General features: G+C 51.2%; 1 protein-coding gene across 2 annotated transcripts in view; it reads left to right on the top strand.

Moving 5' to 3' along the window:
- The window catches only part of MAMLD1 (mastermind like domain containing 1), a 120,704-nt gene that overhangs the window by 70,400 nt on the left and 31,423 nt on the right, over positions 1-18,881 (top strand). For both annotated transcript variants that reach the window (XM_042975261.1, XM_042975262.1), the window contains one exon: positions 10,721-12,424. In XM_042975261.1, the coding sequence (XP_042831195.1) occupies positions 10,721-12,424 (1,704 nt within the window). The remainder of the gene's footprint in view (positions 1-10,720; positions 12,425-18,881) is intronic.

Here is an 18,881-nt window from a genome sequence, read left to right on the forward strand (position 1 = left end):
CTACCACTATCACCACCATCACTGCCATCTATACCACGGCACCACCACCCTCGCACACACACGCACACACACACACACACGCATGCATACACACACACACACACACACACACACACACACCGAGGCAGGGGAAGTTTTTATATTCTATGACATATTCCATGAGGCAATCACAGACACTTTCCATATACAGTGAAAGAAATGAATATTTGGAATTGTCATTGTTTTCAATATGTAACCCACTCCTGTTGCTGTGTGCTTTTTGGAACATCAGCGTGAGTTTGTGGGCAAAATTAAATTAGGATTCATTACCCAAAAAAGCCTATATCCCCAAGTGCACACCTTAAAGAGCATGTGACTTTGGATGAAAGATCTTTTACTTCATAAAAGGATTGACTAACGATTTCCTTTCAATGGCACATTCTTTCTTTTCCTAATGGCAAAGTCTACTTGCATTTTATTACGATTTAGTTTACAAAAGTTAGCCTTGCATACAGCTGTTCAGAAGTACAGCCAGTGAGTAAATGTAGATCTGCCTTGAATGACAAATGCTGCTGAGTAAACCATGTTAAAGGCTATTTTGGGACCACCAAGAATGTGTTTGCATTTTCAAGAGTGGAAACAGAAAGAATATTTATTTGGCATGTGCACCATGCTGGACACGATGCTCACTTTACATTTCTAAACTCATGTGATCTTATAAAAATGTGTGAAGTGGGCCCTCCTATCCCCATTTTGGTTGCACAGCGTTGTGAACGACCAAAATGCCACTGAACTGTACATTTAAAAAAGGTTCATTTCATGCTCTGTGAATTTAACCTCAGTTTAAAAAAAAAAGACCTAAATTATTTCACAGCATATGTGTCTGTTAAATCATCACACTATACATTTAAAATATCTCATTGTATAACCTAAATACATACAATTTTTATCAATCATGCCTCACTCGATAAAGCTGTGGATAAAAGAGGACCTAACCATGGGGAGGGTCTCTGGACTGACCTGATGCTCCTTATCCCATATCCCCTCCCAGCCTCTGTGTCTGTGGCGTCACAGCTCAAACAGCCTGGTGCTAAAATCTACTGACGGGGTTGATACATCTGCAGACAGTTAGTAGATTTTAGAGTCAGAAGTTGGCACTCAGCTGCTAAAATGTGCTTATTCACCGAGCATATGACCTTCAGAATGCACGAGACTGACCAGGTGGCTCTGGATTCTTCTCCCACCTACACAGCTGCTGGGTTTCTCAGGCAAGGGAATCCCTGCCGTGTTTGAAAGCCTGTTGCCTTTTGACTTAGCCCATTGTTGGGGTGCAGGCAGAAGTGAGGTCACATTGTGCGTAAGCTTTAAGACTCGCCCTTCAAACCTTCCAAGGCCTGGCACTTAATTTTGTTCTTTTTTTTTTTTTTTTAAGATTTTAAGATTTTTTTTTCATGTAATCTCTACACCCAACGTGGGGTCAAATGCACAACGCCAAGATCAAGAGTCGCACGTTCTACTGACTGAGCCACCAGATGCCCCTAATTTTGTTCTTTTCAGGTTATATTCTCTTCCCTGAAGAGAGCCCCCCAAACTGTATAAGCATCAGCCAGTCCCCACAATGTAGAGATCTGTTCCTGCAAACAGAGAAGGTGATGAACAATAAGCAACCATTCTGTTTTCTAAACTACTCAAGTTGGTGTCCCGGCAATGGGGAGGAGCGCCTCCCACAAAACCAGGACTGTCCCCGTGGCCCTGACTCAGCCACAGCAATCCAATGGGACCTTGCTATGAGGAGACATATTGCTGCTGTGCTCACCTGTACACAAGCACAGGTCTCTAGAGTTATCTGAATAGAGACCCATGAGTACCCAATGGGGTGCATGATTTCCATACAGCTCAAACTGCTCCAGCGCCAAATGACCCAGGACTTGTTTCCAGTTCTTGGATTATCAGTGGCTGGTTGTTACCCTGGCTTAGCTGTGCTAGAAGTCACGTCCCTGAAATGCACCAACACCCCCTCTCAGAACTCAGCCCATCAGGGCCCAGACCAGAGGCGTCCCGGCTGACCCCACTCCTAATCTCATAAGCATCAGGAAGGAGACAACCACTTCCTGATGGAACCCACATCCAGAGTTCCAGCCAATATGGAGACACTTGTGAAAGGAAGGCCTGGGGAGCCAGGAGCCAGACAGCAAGGGAGGGGGGATAAGAGCTTCCCATCCAATGTATGGTCATCAGCCAAATCGGGGGCCTCACTGGAGGCTTCGTGGTATGGATGCAGGGCCTACCAAGTGGGTCCAGAGCTACCAGTGTGGCTGCGCCCCACCTTCCTGGGTGGCTCTGAGCACTAGACCACCTGTGCATGTGCTCTGGTTAGAGATGTGAAGAGCTGTGGACAGGGTCAGCCACAGCCCAGGGCAACATAGAGATGTTAGCAACATGACAACCAGACTCAACAGTCTGCCAGCATAAGAGGTGTCAAGACCCCACTGGCTCAACAGGGTGTCTGTGGGTTACTGCTTGAGGGTGTTTTCCATTGGTGTCAGCCTCTGGATGAAGGGAAGTTTGGCTTCAATGAAAACTGCCTAGCCTCCTGGTGGGGACTTTCTTTCCTCACCTCTGAATCCTTCCACCTCTCGAGCATTCTAGACAAAGAGTGTTTTCTCAAGAGCTGCCTCCATGGATTCAACAGAGATTTCTTTTGGCTATGAGGTAGACCAAGAGATGACCTAGACCTCAGGAAATGACAGCTCTGTGACCATGATTTCACACTGTCCATACCTAAGAGTCCACAGGTGAGCCAGGCTGGACTGAAGCTACAGGGCTGAGGGGATGCCAGGCCCCAGTTACAGAAGCACTCCCTGGCAGCTAGGCCTGACTCCTGCCAGGAGGCTTTGCCATCAAAATATAAGAGCTCACGACCTCTGGAAAACTGGAAGCACTGTGGTGCCTTTGGCATAGTGTTCTCTGTGAGCTCACTCACCCTCCCTTCAGTTTTGTTCATTTCCTATGTGCTGGATTCCAACTGGAGATATCCAAAGTTGCAGTTGGACAATGCCTCCAGTGACTGGTTGAAGCAATTAAGGGCAGGCAGGGGGGGGACAGAGGCCCAGATGACTGACATAACACATTGCCGAGTTGTCCTTCTGGATAGATCTCTAGGAACAAGCTTTAAAACAGCATCACTGATTTTCACATGCCCTTTGAGCTGGTTGGGGAGCTGGCAGCCTTCCTGGTGACTGGTGACTTGGTAGGATTCTAATAGAATGTGTAAGTAAGCACAGCTCATTTGACCAAAATTGTAGGCCACCTTTCTCGATTCAACTGGAGCAGACCTGCTATTCTCAGGACTACAGTGCTAGTCTACACACACACACACACACACACACACACACGTTCAAGTAATCCCTTATTAAAAAGACATAGAGATATTCGGGGATGACCACAATTTGACCCCCACTGGGTTGGGGGATGTTGTGCTTTCTTTAAGAGTATCTGCAATTGGCAATAATGTGCACTTCCTGTGCATGGAAAGGGCGTTTGTGGGCCATTGGGCCGTCCTTGGCCTACTCCCGCCCCAGGGAGAGAGGCCCCCTTGGGTGAAAGAGAAGAGAATCCCTCATTTCCCTACAGGAGCAGTAGAGGAAGAAAGTCACAGCATTAGCTTACCAAAGCTGGGAGGCATTCACTTTACAGCTAGGAAAAGTGAAGCCCAGAGTGGGGCAGAGACCTAGGAGAGGTCATACCACAGGGTCTTTAGAAGCACAGCCCAGAGGGAAGTGAGGAGGTTCAGTTTAAATGACCTCTGAATGTTCCTCTGCCCTCTTCACATATAGAGACCCGGGTCTGCCCAGCGGCCCTGGCAGCCTCCCAACATCAGGTGTGTGGCCTCCAACCTTGGCTCCGCCTCCACTGTTCCCCTTCTTTGCATGATTCTGGGCTCATCAGCATAATTCCAGTGAAACGCAGATAAAGCTTGTTAACCTGGGTCCTGCACAGATGGGATTGTCTGGACTCAGGCAGGGCCTTTGCCTTTGACCTTCGGTTTCTGTTCCAGCCCCACGCAGTACCTGCTTCATCTGTAGGCCAGCCTCGCCAAATTCGTCCAACCGTTTGAGACTTTCTCTTCTCCCCATCTTTCTCTTCTCCCCAGAGTGATCATCCTTATCCCACCATTGAGGGTACATGGGAATGTGTTCAGAGGAAATGAGGTCAGGGTTTCTTCCTGTGAAGAAAGACCAACCTGAGAGTCAGAGAAGCTGGCCCATGGGCGCATCTGTCCCTGGCTCCAGGCATCACCAGTCCTAACATGAGTGGGAGGCCCCAGCCTGTCTCTAAGAGCCTGGAAGCTCTGGCAAGCTAGGAGTGTAAGGGTAGCGCTCCAGAAACCCATGTCCAGTGACAGAATATTTCAATTCTCAGGGTGAGGGGGGCAATATGAATTATGAGCTCATTGGATCTGTATGTGTCTATAAGTTTGAGGCCGTTCTTAAGACTTGCCAACTCTTCTTCCAACTAGTGTGTCTACACTAAAGAAAGGGAGAATGCAGTTCTAGAAAATTACCCACTCAGGTCTGCTCATTTCTACATTTGCTGGGGCTGCTGCTTAGATGGGTCTGGTGGATGCTTGCCAAAGCCACAAGTCCCCAGTTTGGGGTAGCAGAATGCCACTGGCAGTGTGACAGTGCCCAGACTATGGGGCGGTGGCACGCAGAAGGAGGCAGCACTGCTGGCTGTCAGGTCTAGGCTGCTCACGTCCCTCTGCTCCCTCCAATCCTCTATCCAGTCCTAGTGGGCATGTCCTTCTTTCTCAGAGGGCAAGCCAAGGCCGAGGCTGGAGGGCAGTGGGGCGGAATGGGGACCCAGGGCCTGGAGAATGAGATCAGTAACAATTACTGCTCCCAGTGTGCATGCTTCAGTGATGCCATGAGGCACACAGTGCAGGCTGAGTGCCCATTTTACAGAAGAAGATACTGAGGCTCAGAGAGGGGTGGTGACTGGCCCACAGTCACACAGCAAATGAAGGAGTAGGACTTCAATGCAGGTCTTTCAGTGCCTCCTTCAAGGCTCTGTCGTGCACCCCTGCCTGCCGCCGGCTGCATCGGGTGCTGAGGCTGCACTTCCTGCTGGATCAGGGCAAGCCAGGGGCACCAATAAATCCCCTATGTGTAGCATCAGACTCTTGCTCCAAACCGCTTACTAGCAGAGGTTCCTGCTTGGGACCAACTGACTCCTCTTGTAGCCAATCGGCTTTCAGGTTCTCTGCCATTCTCAGCTACCCTGGGGTTGTCCAAAGCATCATGTCTTACAATTCTGGAAATGCTGAAAATCCTGTTTGATCTACAAGAAAGTCCATTTCAGTGTATGAGGAGGTTTTTCTGAAGAACAAACATGCAAATGGAATATACGCCCCAATATCGGCCTTTATACTGTACACATAGACACTCATCTGATCCCCTGTATATATCTGGGCATATTCTTTCCCTCCCTCCCTCCCTTCCATCTTCTCTCTGCTCCTGCAAACCCAATCCTGATGCATCATTGTCTTACCTATTCTGAGGCTACGTCCACCATGCATGATACCTTTATTCCTTCCTTCCAAGCAAGCGTACTAGGGATCATACTTGTCTCCGAGGGCTTGAAATCCAATCTAGTGAGGCAACATCAGGCCCTCAGAAACTCAGGGAATGTGGAACAGTACTGAAGAAAGATGTTGATGGAGTACAGATGTACTTGGGAGAGAGACTGAGAGAACCGGCAAGCGGACTGGCCTAAGCTGACCTGGAGGAGGCACCAGTGGGGGAGAAAGGGGGAGACTAATAAGCCACAGGCCATTTCCACCTTTTTGACAATTTTGCTCAGGCCCCATGTGCCCAGCGACCTCCGGAGGGAAATGAGGCTCCCTGAACTGATCTCTCCTAGACGCTTTTGGCCTCCTATGAACTTACCCAACAGGAACCGTGTCCATGTTAAACCTCTAGCTACAGTTTCCAAAATTAAGTGTTCATACCAGCCTGCCAGGTTTCTTTGGGAAGCGTAATATATTTATGTATTTTACATGCATATATATTTATAATGTATACACACACACATATATTATATTCTTTATTCTTATGCCCATTTTATGAGCCTGGACTGTACTCTTATAATCTAGACCTTTCCCAAGAAATCCTTGCTCTTTTTATCCAGACAGAACCAGAAATAATATTGAGTTCAGAGCTGAACCTGGCCCTTATCGGAAGGGTTGCCTTTCTTTTCTCATTATTTAGGGGGTGGGGAAGCCATCACGTGCTTTTAAATGCAGTTTAGTGAATTTTCATAAGGTTTTGGGGACCCATCGGTGGCTGTGTCTGCCTGCCTATGAAATGGGACTCTGCAGGCATTTGGGGATGGAGATGGTCATTCCTTTCTAAAAGACACCAGGGAACCTCCCTCACTTCCCCTCCCTGCCCCACCTCCTGCCACCAAAGGGCCTGTGAGGGCTCAGGCTGGGAGTGGGGACACCTGGGGTCTAGTGTTGCCATCATCTACTAATTAGCTGTGTCCACCACAAGCAAATCACATCTCATTCTGTTTTCTGTAAAAAGAGAAGGTTGAGATGTGGTCTCTAGAAATCCTGCTACCATCCAATGATTTATTTATTTTCTTTCTGATTTACTTATTGTAAAAAAAAAAAAAAAAAAACAAAAACAAAACTCACAGCAAGTGGGCAGGATCATGCACAATACATGGCCTGAGGAAAGAGGGGCTGATGGTAGCTGGAACCAATAGTTTGCTGTCATAGAGTCCAGAGACTGGAAAACAGGACACGTGCAAAGCTGGAAGGTTTGTTTAAGAAGGTTCTGGAAGCTTAGGGAGGGACTTGCCACCAATAACATGACGTTGAGAGGGAAGTCATTCCAGAGTAGCAGCTTTTGTTGCACTTGCAACAAGGGTGCACCCAAGGGTGGCCTTGGGATTCAGTCAGCAGCAACCAGCCCAGTCAGGCAGACCTCAGCCCAGCACCCACTGGCCCAGGTGACCCGCAGAGGAGCCGGTGTGGCGCTGGGGAAGGAGGAAAGCCCAGCTGGCTGCTGGAAATTGAGATGAGTAACAAATCCCGGGGGTGCACAAGAGAAGGCATGCATGCAAGCCTGTATCTAGGCGCAGAAGTCACTGGATAGCAGACTTCCAAGCCTTGGCGGTGCCTGGGGGAGGCAGATGCTGATGTCGAGAGGCTGAGTGCCTCTGTGTGAACACTTCCCTTGGCCTTGTGCACGCTTGGCTGGGGTTCTGGCCATTCAGCCAGGGTGCTTCAGGCTGGCTGTTGAAAGCTCTCAGCATAAAACCTGAAATGCAGAGCTGAGGCCTCTAACAAAGCGAAGTTTCCCTTAACGTCCATTGAAAAAGGGAAGCGCCAAAGAGGCTCCCGCCTGCCCTGCCGAACCAGTAACCTCAGCCAGCATGTCCCCCCCCCAACCCCCGCAACTGCATTCCCAGGGACAGCGAGGCCAACGTGGCCCCTGGTTAGGCATCCTCCCAAAGTGTTCAGTGAGGCGTCCAGCTGCCAACTTGGCGCAGCGAGGGGGGGCACCCACTCCAGCAAATTGGATTCACCGGCAGCGAGCTAACACCCTGGAGGGGCATCCTGGGGTCCGCTTTGTTGTTGAGGAGACAGCTGGGTTCCAGAATTGGGACTGAGTGGGGACCATTGGGTTGGGGGCCTGGAAAGTTGCATGCACGTGCCCTCTCATTTCAGAGAGTTAGAGACCACTTTCCCTTGCCAGTGGTTCCTAATATTAGCTGTCGCGTCCCGTGGCCATGCCTGGTCTTCCCCACGTCCTGCTACCTTGGTTCCAACGAGGTAACGGCAGACTAACAATTAAAGAAACGGTCTGGGAACCCACAGAGTTTGCCAGGGATTCCAGGCTGCTGCAACTCACAGCCCCCGCCCTCCCTTCCTTCCCCTGTCTGGTGCCACATATGCTTCCCTGTCATTACACCTGTAGTGCAGTCCAGGATACCACCCACAGCACGCTGGGCCCAGCCATTGCCGGCTCGGACTCCCCGCAAGGGGTCTGCTATAAAACCTGTACTCGGTCATCCATTTCTATTTTTGATATATGGGAATTCTTTCAAGTCCTTGGGGGAATGTAGACAAAATGGAATTTTCGTTTGGGACTCAGTGACTTGTTTGTGGGCTGCCCCATGACTGATGGAATGAACGGCCGGGAAAGCATGCGGCAGAACTGCCTGTGTCCCGGGGCATTTGGGTTCATTTGTCCATGGATTCATTCAGCTGCTATTTCCTGAGCACCTGCTCCGGGCCAATACAGAGTCCACTGCCCCTGGATGGAAGAGCAGACGCAGATGACCAGATAGGCCTCTTCTTACACCTTCTCTACCCTGCCCAGTGCATTTTTGCCTCCCCTGTGGCCCTCACCCCCAATGGACTTGATGGCAGAGCGGCCCCTCAAAGTGCCCCTGTCCAGGTTGCAGAGAAAAGGCAAAGAAGGAGCCAAGTCCCGTTACTCCAGGTGGTGGAACCCCTCCTGCAGAAGTGACACAGTGTCCTGCCACCAGGGCGGTTTAAGGCGGTGGGTTGTGAGGCTGCCCAGTGGTCATGGAGGGGCCCTGCATTGGCCTGTGCCCTGTTGCCCTCCAGCTGAGCAGCTCTGGGCAAGTCCTTCCCCTTCCCTGGGGGTCAGGGCCCCTGTCTCTTCCTAGGACAAGGTTGGACTTCCAGGGCCCTTCCATGGCTGCCCTTGGTAACGCCAGCTACCAGTCAGTGAGGATTTACTAGGTGTCACAGAATCTGCTTCATTGTACTCAATAGGCAGAGTAGCATCATGAGATGAGAACTAAAATAAGGCTCATTTTGCAAATGAAGAAACCGGGGTCCAGAGAGGTTAAGTGGCAAGGCCAAGACCTGCTTGTGTCTGCCTCAGAACCAGGACCTTTCACCACACTGCCTCCACTCGCGCTCTGGGCCAGTAGTTCCCATCTTGGCTGTGCATTTAGAATCGGCCCAGAAGCCTTGAGAAAACTCAGATACCCGGGCCCTGCTCTGGATGAGACTGAAGCAGTTCGTCTGTGGTGGGAAGCCCTGGGAATGTGGATGTTTCTCAATGAAGCTGATGAACACCAAAACGTGACATGTGCATCCCTCTTTTGATGTTCACTCTGTCATGACAGTCGTGACCGGTGTGGCGCTACCACACACATTGACCCTCCGCCCCACCAGTGAGCCAGACGTGAAGGGACATCAAAGGATCAGCAACGAATGTCCCAGGAAGACTTCTAAAGCTAAACAGGGTTTCTTTACATGAAAAAGTATGTCAAGAGAAATACAGTCGAGCCTGGAAACACAGGCTTGAACTGCACAGGTCTGCTTAAATATTTTTCGATAAATACAGTCCAGTGCCGTAAATGCATTTTCTCTTCCTTATGATTTTCTTAATCACATTTTCTTTTCTCTAGCCTACTGTGTTGTAAGAATACAGTACATGATACATATAACATACAAAATATGTGCTTAGTCGATTGTATGTTATTGTAAGGCTTCCAGTCAACAGTAGGCTATTTGTAGTTAAGTTCTGAGTGGCGTCAAAAATTATAGTCGGATTTTTGACCACAGAGCATTTTTCAAGGTTCACCTGTATATGTGTTCCACTGTTGGCGTGTAGGTAATTCCCAAGCCCTTCTCTTTTCACACATGCCTCCACTCCACCCCACTTGCTTTCCCCTCTACTTGCAGGTCATGGTCATTAACATGACAGCCACAGATGACTGTATGAAGCCTTGAACGAGTAGGAAATAGTGCCTCGCTAACTGCTTTGTTCCCAAAGGCTATGCTTTTATAAATGGTGAACAGCTCCCCCAAGGTGCAGGTTGCAGATCAGGGCCTTTTCCTGTACTTTGAGGGGGACGGTTGTAAGTCATTCTCAATAAAAACAAACAAGTGATAGAAAACCATAGAGAATAGAAAGGCACTTGCCAATCTCCCCAAAAGATCCCTACTCCCGATGGTTGCATGTAGGTTCTTCCACGTTATTTTTGTATGTACCTAGTAGTGTGTGTGTGTTGTGTGTGTCCGCGCGTACAAAGATAAGTGAAACCATGCCTCAGTGACTGTTCTGCCACTTGTGTTTTCCCCTAGACAGTACATCTCAGACAGTTGCCCCAAAGCACACACCTAGATCTACTTCATTCCTCTAAAGATTCTGTTGTGTTCCGTCTGGTCACCACAGCCCAGTGCATTTAAACGAGACGGGGAGGCAACCTAAAAGTTGCCTGTCTATGTTGTGCTTTTCCTTTTTAAAAATGGGGATATCTGTACACAGGTAGGAATTGAGAGCATCTGAAGTACTTCCAGTTTGCCCTCCAGTGCCTGTCTGGGGCGGCTCAGTTCAGTTAGTGACTTCCGCATAGTTTTGGTGAGCTCTCCCTTACGTGGGCACAGAAGATCCTTTGTGGGACTTTCTGCGGTGTTTAGTATACAGACAGCATAATGCCTAATTTGAAGTGTAACAAGACAGTTTAAATGAAACACAGCAACAAAGAAGCAAGCATTATGGTCCCCCAAAATAGGCTGTATTGTATAGTTTTGACAAGTCTTGAAACTGAGAGATGTTTTATGTTGCAAGTTTCCTGTTCATTAGCTTTCATGTGCCAAGGCTTTATAAAAATTCCTCCCTCCCTCTCCCTCTCCCTCTGTCTGTCTCTCTCTCTCTCTCCCTCTCACTCTCTCTTTCCACCACAGGGACCCACTAAAAGGAGACAGGAAGGAGATAGCTTCCAGTTTCCAGGCATGGCTGACGGAGGTTACCCTAATAAAATCAAGAGGCCTTGCCTTGAAGACGTTACCCTTTCTATGGGCCCAGGTGCCCATCACAGCACACCCTGTGCAGAGCTACAGGTGCCTCCATTGACAATGAACCCTAGCCCTGCCGCCATGGGAGTACCTGGCCATCCATTACCACTCGAAACTAATCCCATGAATGGCAGCATAATGGGCTCACCGTTTGCAGTGCCATCGGCTGCAGAAATGGGACTGAAAGGGCCTTCCGGTCCCTACTATGACAAAGCCAACAGCATGCCAGCTGTGGACCAGGAACTTCAAGATCTCCTGGAGGAGCTAACAAAAATTCAAGAACCTTCTCCGAATGAGCTAGATCTTGAGAAGATACTGGGGAGCAAACCAGAAGAACCACTGGTGTTAGAGCACCCGCAGCCAACCCTCGGTGCCAGTGCCAAGCCTTCGGTTCAGATGCCACACTTGGAGAGCCTCGGTTCCGGCAAGGAGTTTGCTTCCAGCTGCGGCCAGCTCCCGGGCGCACCACTGCCAGTCCCGCCCTCCCCGGCCGGGCTCAGCTATGTGATTCCTGCCAGTGGGAAGCAAGTGGCCTCCCCGGGCTCTTCGGCAGCACAGACCAAGAGCCAGGTCCAGGGGATGCTCCCTGTCGCTCTGCCCCCACTCCCAGTGCCTCAGTGGCATCACGCCCACCAGCTGAAGGTGCTGGCAGCCAGCAAGCAGGGGTCTGCTACGAGGCAGCCAGGGCCCAACCCCAGTTGGTCTGGCCTGCCTCCTCCAGGCCTCTCCCCGTCTTACCGCCCGGTGCCGTCGCCACACCCGCCGCCACCGCCATTCAGCCCTCAGAGCCTCATGGTGTCCTGTATGGCGTCCGGCAACCTGCCCGGGAGCACTTTCCAAGGCTCCCCCAACGCCTTACTGGCCAGCATGGCATCCGGCAGCAGTGCCGCCCTGGGGCCCCCCGTGCTCTACACTCCCGAGAAGCTCCCCAGCCCGGCTCTCAATCAGCAGCCGCAGTACAGCCCACAGAGCTCCCTCCTTGCCAACCTGGTGTCCTCTAGTATCAAAAGTCCTCAGGGACACCTGATGTCTGCTTTGCCCGCCAGCAACCCGGGGCCATCCCCGCCCTACCGCCCTGAGAAGCTCTCCAGCCCAGGCTTGCCGCAGCAGTCCTTCACTCCGCAGTGCTCCCTGATCCGGAGCCTCACCCCTTCCGGCAATCCGCTAAGTCAGCAGCAGCAGCCGCCTTCGCAGCAGCCGGCAAACACCATCTTCAAGCCCATGGCCACCAACCCACCCAAAACCCTGAGCGTGATCATGCAGCAGGGGCTGGCCAGCCCCAGCCCGGGAGCCCCGGAGCCGTTCACTTTTGGCAACACCAAGCCCCTGTCACATTTCGTTTCTGAGCCGGGCCCCCAGAAGATGCCCTCCATGCCCGCCACCTCGAGGCAGCCGTCCCTGCTCCACTACCTGCAGCAGCCGACGCCGACCCCGGCCTCTTCTGCCACCGCCTCCTCCACCGCCACTGCCACCTTGCAGCTGCAGCAGCAGCCTGACCACTCCTCTCTCCTCCTGCAGCAAATGATGCAGCAGCCGCCCCCACGCTTTCAGCGGCCAGTGGCCCCGGACTCCATGCCTTCTCTGCCCAGACAGGTAAGACGGTCTCGCGTCCAGTTGCGTTCCTTTGTTTTGGACATAGGAACCGTGTCTCATGCTATTGATACTTGGCTCTGGAGGCAAATCTGGCCGTAGTCCTCTCTGAGACTGGACTTGACTCTGGAGAAGTCTATTGAAGGCAGCTAGTTCTGTGTGGTCGAGGTGCAGTGTTCATGAGGCCGAGGTTATGGTTTTAGCTCCTGTGCAAGTCACTTAACTTCCCTGGGAGGAAAAGTGCACCCAGAAGGTGCTGTTAGGGGAAGGAACCAGGGGAGATGAGTCAGAATCGCCTAGAACTGCCTTCCCCTGCACCGGGCCAGGTAGCGTGTTCCCTCACACAGGACTAGTGAAGCCTTTGTAGGACGCAAGGAAATTGCACCAAGGCATGTAAATCCTACCCTGCTGGCATATGGCTGCACGCTGAGCCTTCCAGAAGTGCCACAGCAAACTTCTGCTGAGCAGCCCCAGTGTGCCCTTCACCACTGTGCTGGCTTGGACACTGAGGCAGGCCCTAAATGAAAAGGACAGATGCGAATAAAGTAGTTACTCTTACCATCTCCATTCTACAAAGAAACTGAGGCTCGGAGAGTTGAAATGACTTGCCCGGAGTCACATAGCCAGGGGACAGAGCAGGAACTGGGAACCAGGAAGTGTTAGTCCAGAGCCTGTGCTCTTCTCAGAATCACTGTGACTTCTCCCCCTCCCTCATCTACAATATGATCAATCACTGAGCTCAGCTGATGCCCGCCCAGGGGTGTTGATCACAGTTTCCCCATGTCATTGCTCTGACCCCTGCCCTCATTGGTTATCTATTGCTGTGTAACAAATGACTCCAAGACCTCTGCTTGAGACAACACAAGTGTATTACCTCACGGTTTCTATGGGCCAGGAGTCTTGGCATCACCTAGCTGGGTCTTCTGGCCTTGAGTCACTTGTAAGGTTATCATCATCTCCAGCTCAACCAGGAAGGTTTTTGCTTCCAAGCTCACTCCTGAGGTGGTTGGCTGGAAGCAGTTCCTTGCAGGTGTTTGGACTGAGGCCTCATTCCTCATGAGCTGTTGGTTAGAGGCCTCTCTTAGTTCCTTGCCACGTGGGCCTCTTCATAGAGCATCTCACAGCATGGCAGCCGGCTTCGTCTGACTAAGCAAGACAGAATGTGCCAGCAAGACAGGCAGAGGGATTGCCAGCAGGTCAGAGGTTACAGTCTTTAGAACATAGTCTTGAAAGTGATGTCCCATCACTTCTGTTGTATTCTGTTCATTGGACACAAGCATGAAGGTGTGAATACCAAGAGGCAGGGGTCACTGGGGACCATGTCAGATATCTGCCTACCCAGAGCACTTTCTGCCTACCCAGAGCACTTTCTATCTTGGTCCCTCCTTTCCATTGCTCTCAGCCTTGCCCAAGTTCAAGTCCTCTTGATTCTTTGCCTGGACTCAGAGTTGACTCTTAAGTTGGTTTTCCCCAATAAACCAGCCATCACTCAAAACATTACCTTCAAGAGACCTGACATAACAGAGACCTGATCATGTTTCACATTTGGCCAGAAGTTTCCGGGGGCCCATAACCTGGCTCCATCCATCTCCTTGGACTCTGTGCACATCAGGCCCTGTCTGGCACTTTGCTTCTATCATTCGAAGTGCTGGCAGTCGGCTTTATTCCTACCATCCCCTGTGCCTGGCAGTGCCTTCTCACCTTCTTTCTCCTGCCCCACCCCCACAGCTCCTAAGGCTCAGGAACCATCCCCTCCAGGACCAGCCTTGGTACTTCTGTCTCCCACTCTGCCTCTCTCTTCTCTAAAACAGCCAAGGAAGAGAGCTTGGCCGGCGACCTGGCCCAAGGGAAGCACCTGTCAGGGTTGACCTCTTTTCTGAGGGCCCTGGATGAGTGTGACTGGGGCAGCCCCCGGAGGAGAGAAACCAAGTCTTTTTCCTCCATGCCTCATGAAGCATAAGCAAGCAGAGAGCTCCACACCAGGGAACTGGTCCTCTGATGGACTTGTGCGGCAAACAGAGCATCCGTGGGTGCGGCCAGGGCGAGCCACAGGCCCTCATGTGCAGTTCGGGAGCACTTGGGTTTGAGTCTGCGGCGGGCTTACCGCCATCTGCCTTCGTGGAGCTGGAAGTCTCCCCCTAGCAGGCAAGGTCCTCAGCCTGGAGACCAATCACCATCTAACACTGTGAGCCGTTTGGGGTTTTTCTTCAGTGGGGTACATTTGTAGCCCATGTGGCCTCAGAACCCAATCAGCTGGCTCAGAGGGAGAATCCTTAATGACCTGTGTCATTAAAATCACACCCAACTGATTACCTAGGTGAGCTGGAGAAAGTGCTCCGGGGAAAGACCAGCAGCCAAGCTCCCTGAGGCTAGGAAGGGCTCAGGTGACCGCCACCAGCAGAGGGGGGAGCCTGGGCTCCCTGGATGGGAGGCTGTTGCTGCCAAGAGCTGCCTTCGCTGCCAGTGCTGGCCAGTGCCCACGGGCCAGGCATACAACTCAGCTCTTCACCTGCCTTTTTCTCATTTTAGTCATCAGAGATAGAGGCCGTTATCATTCCCTTTAAAGCCAAAAAGACTGAGGCACAAAGAAGTGACTAGAATTGCCCAGTCACACAGGAAGTTAGGGCCAGAGAAGGGAGTCTGGCTACAGAGCCCATACTTGTAAACCCATGCATGGGGCACTGCTTCCAGAGCCTTCTGATCCTGCTGTAACCTCCAAACTGTTGCCTCTTCTACAAAATGGGCAATAGGTTATGACATGTTGATTGAGGATTCAATGCATTAATACGTCTAAAGCATTTTGAACAAGGCCTACCAGCACAAAGTACCTGCCAAGGAAGGTTTGCTATCACTATGACTAACTCCTGGCCTTGAGCCTCCAGATCCATTTGGTGGGGGCTGAGATGTGTCAGGACAAAATGTGAGCAGTGCTCTCTCCAGACCCCCTGCCTACCACAAGATTGACAGCCTACAGCCTCGCGGGTTCTCCCTGTCCCAGGCTCTGCCCCACTGACACAACTCCAGGCCTGGTGGAAAAGGGAAAAGGCGGGGGTCACCTGGGTGGCTCAGTCGGTTAAGCGTCGGTCTCTTGGTTTCGGCTCAGGTCATGATCTCAAGGTTCATGAGTTCCAGCCCTGCATCAGGCTTTGCGCCGACGGTGTGGGATTCTGTCTCCTTGTCTCTCTGCCCCTCCCCAACTTGTCCTCATGCTTTCTCTATCTCTCTCTCTCTCTCTCTCTCTCTCACACACACACACACACACACAAATGAATCAACTTAAAAAAAAAAACAGGGGCGCCTGGGGGGCTCAGTCGGTTGAGTGTCCGACTTCGGCTCAGGTCATGATCTTGCAGTTCGTGAGTTCAAGGCCCATGTCAGGCTCTGTGCTGACAGCTCAGAGCCTGGAGCCTGCTTCAGATTCTGTGTCTTCCTCTGTCTCTCTGCTCTTCCCCCACTTGTGCTCTGTCCCTCAAAAAATAAATAAACATTAAACAAATTTTTAATTAAAAAAAAAAACCAGAATACACTTCCTACGAAAAAAAAAGGAAAAGGAAAAGGAAAAGGTCATCTTTGCCTGGCAGGCAGGGATCTCCTTCTCACTACCCCTCTCCTGGCTCCCGGTTCTGTCCATGGCACTCTTCTAGCCAAAACACAGAGTAGACATCCAGGCTGAGCACATCAACAGCTCACCATGCCTTCTCATGGCCTTTTGCATTTGCTCTGAGGCCTGAGAACTCAGCCCTGCTCACCCTTCCAGGGGAGAGAAAAGAGCACAAGCTTCTTCCTTCCAGCAGGGCCAGCTGGTCGAATTTCACTGATGGCCAGACTGAGCCTCAGAAAATACTCTTCACCTACTACGTGGTGACACAGACTACCTTGTTGCACTTCCAGATGTGATCGTGGTTACCACAGAGGCACTGGGCCTTCATTTGAATCCAGATTTTGGTTTCTGAAAAGAGTACTTTCTAAATGAAAAGTGAGAAACCAACTCTTGAGTAAGCAGAAAAACCACGTCCAGTCATCTACAGGAGCTCATATTTCTCAGCTCTGAGAATTTCTCTTGACCAGTTAGGTAAACGACCCAATTTCAGTGGACCATTTGCTTGCACTGAAGGTAAAAGGCAAATGCCATCTGGCTCCAGGGTGGCAGTTTAGCATGGCAGCTGAAGCGAGGGCACTGGGGTTCAAGTCTAGGCACTGATACTGACTGAGCTCTAGGTGGGGAGCAATGTCATTTAGTCGCTCTGAGCCTTAGGACATTGGAAGACAAAGGAAGCGCTAAGCTGAAATTGCCCAGAGCCCTGCCTGGCACACAGTACGTGCTGGGCTGGGATCCACCACCTCTGAGGACAGGTGCGTTTCCAAATTGAGGACATTTGGGACTATAGAAAGATCATGTGGTGCATATACCAAATATCACACAAGCCTCCGATAGAACCTGGGGCAGCATTTCATTACTTTTGCAGAGAAATACAAATATTTAAGTCCACATCAATTTTGTCCCCAAATAAATTTTGATGCCCAACTTACCAAAATAAAATAGGCTTTCAGAGCTTTTGGGGTTTGAAATTACAGCTAAGGGATGTGGGCTTGGAATTACTAAGGGAGTGACTTTTTGGAATTGGGGCATCCAGCCCTTCTGTGTCGGATTTTAATGACCCCAGATCTCCTCACTGTATTCCCCACCCTACTCCCAAGGCTGGGTGACGTCTCTCCATTTTTAATCAAGATGAATTTTGTTTCCGTAATTTAGGTCTCCTTCTCCCTGAAGACTTATTGGAGATACATGCAAAAATCAGTGTTAGAACTTCAATTTTACCACCAACCATGGGTGAATGGAACTTCCATTTGCTCAGAGACGAACACAGGTCCATTGAGGAGATGGGGGCGGCGGGAGGCGGCCCAGCTCGAGGGCCCTCGGTGCACATGGCTTGGAGAGCTGGGAGCGCAGCATCCTGGGGAAGAGGGATGTGGATGGCGGCCAGTTGGAATAAGAACAAAAAGGCCTGAAATCTGATCCTTGAGGCAGGCTGAGGCACAGGGGAAGGGGGCAGCTGTGGAGAAACAGACCAAAGAGGCACATGATATTGTTTGGACAGATTTTGAGAAGGGTACGAGGGGAGTCCAGCCCGACTGGAGGGAGGCTGGTTGAGGCCCCTCCTGGGTTTGCTACACTTTCTACCTTTAGTGATAAGCCTCCCATCCGCTTAGCTGAGGCAGCGATGAGCACCCAGCAATTGCGGAGACAGTGGGCAAATTGAGAGAACTCGCCATCTTCCCTCCTCGAGGGGCTGGGCCTGCAATGAGGATCTGGGCAGCTTGGTCCAAAGTGGGGCCTTGGGGAAGCCCTCTCACTGCCCTCAGCCATAGGTCCCTCTTGGCCTTGGCAAACGGAGCCCTCTAAAGTGCAGCACTCCCACTGCCCAGGGCCTGATGGAGACAGCACAGGGGAGGGGACCCCAGGGCCTTGGCAGGGTGTAGGCCCCAGGACTGGGCTTGAGACCAGGTTCAAGAGAGCCCAGGCTTTGGAACACTTGGGTCCAAATCTCGGCTCTGCTACTTTTTAGTTTGGCAAGCTATTTTCCCTCTCCGGGCCTCAGTCTCCCCATCTATAAAATGGAGATACTAGTATACCTATCTAAGGGGGTCACTGGGAGGATTAAATGAAGTGAGGTAAAAGTGCTTGGCATAGGGCCTGGCTCACAACAACGCTCCATACATGTTAGCTGCCACTACATCCGGAAAGTTCCTGAAACTTAGAACACCAGTAAGTAACCCAGTGGAATGGGTTAGACTGCCTCAGTGTCCAGGTTCCTCACCAGCTCTTGGGGGGGGGTTGGGGGGGATTAGTCAGGGAGGACATTTGCGAGGTGGCTGAAGAGAAGCCAAGTGGTGGACAACACTGGTCGGTGACACCAGAAAGGAGCAGAGCGGCTGAGTCAGGCCATAGCTTTCTGAGCACTCCTGGCCAGGGAGAAGGGGGGAACGTTGGCTGCTCCTCCCTCCCAGTGCAGACCGAAGAAGTGCTATGAGCTAGAAGGGACGGGGCGGGGGATGGGCTAAATGGGGGATGGCCATTGAGGAGGGCACTTGTTGGGATGAGCACTGGGTGTCACATGTCAGAGATGAATCACTGGGTTCTACTCCTGAAACCAATATTACACTGTATGTTAACTAACTTGAATTTAAATAAATAAGTTTCTAAAAAATGAAGTGCTAGGGGCCTTGGGCGGGGGGGTGGTGCAGTGAGTGAATGCTGAGTAACAAATGGGCCAACCCCAGGACTGTGGCTGACAGGCAGAGAGAGCAAACAGCAGGGAGAGCAGAGAGTGAGAGCGGGAGAGTGGGAGAGCAGAGAGCCAGGGAGAGTGAGGTCCAGGACCGCTGCTTCCACTTAGTCATTGGCATTGGGGGATGGGGAGGCTTGCTAAGGGCCCCAGATGGATGATGGCGGTGCTCA

This window comes from Panthera tigris, chromosome X (assembly GCF_018350195.1).
Source record: "Panthera tigris isolate Pti1 chromosome X, P.tigris_Pti1_mat1.1, whole genome shotgun sequence".
Classification (NCBI taxonomy): Eukaryota; Metazoa; Chordata; class Mammalia; order Carnivora; family Felidae; genus Panthera; species Panthera tigris.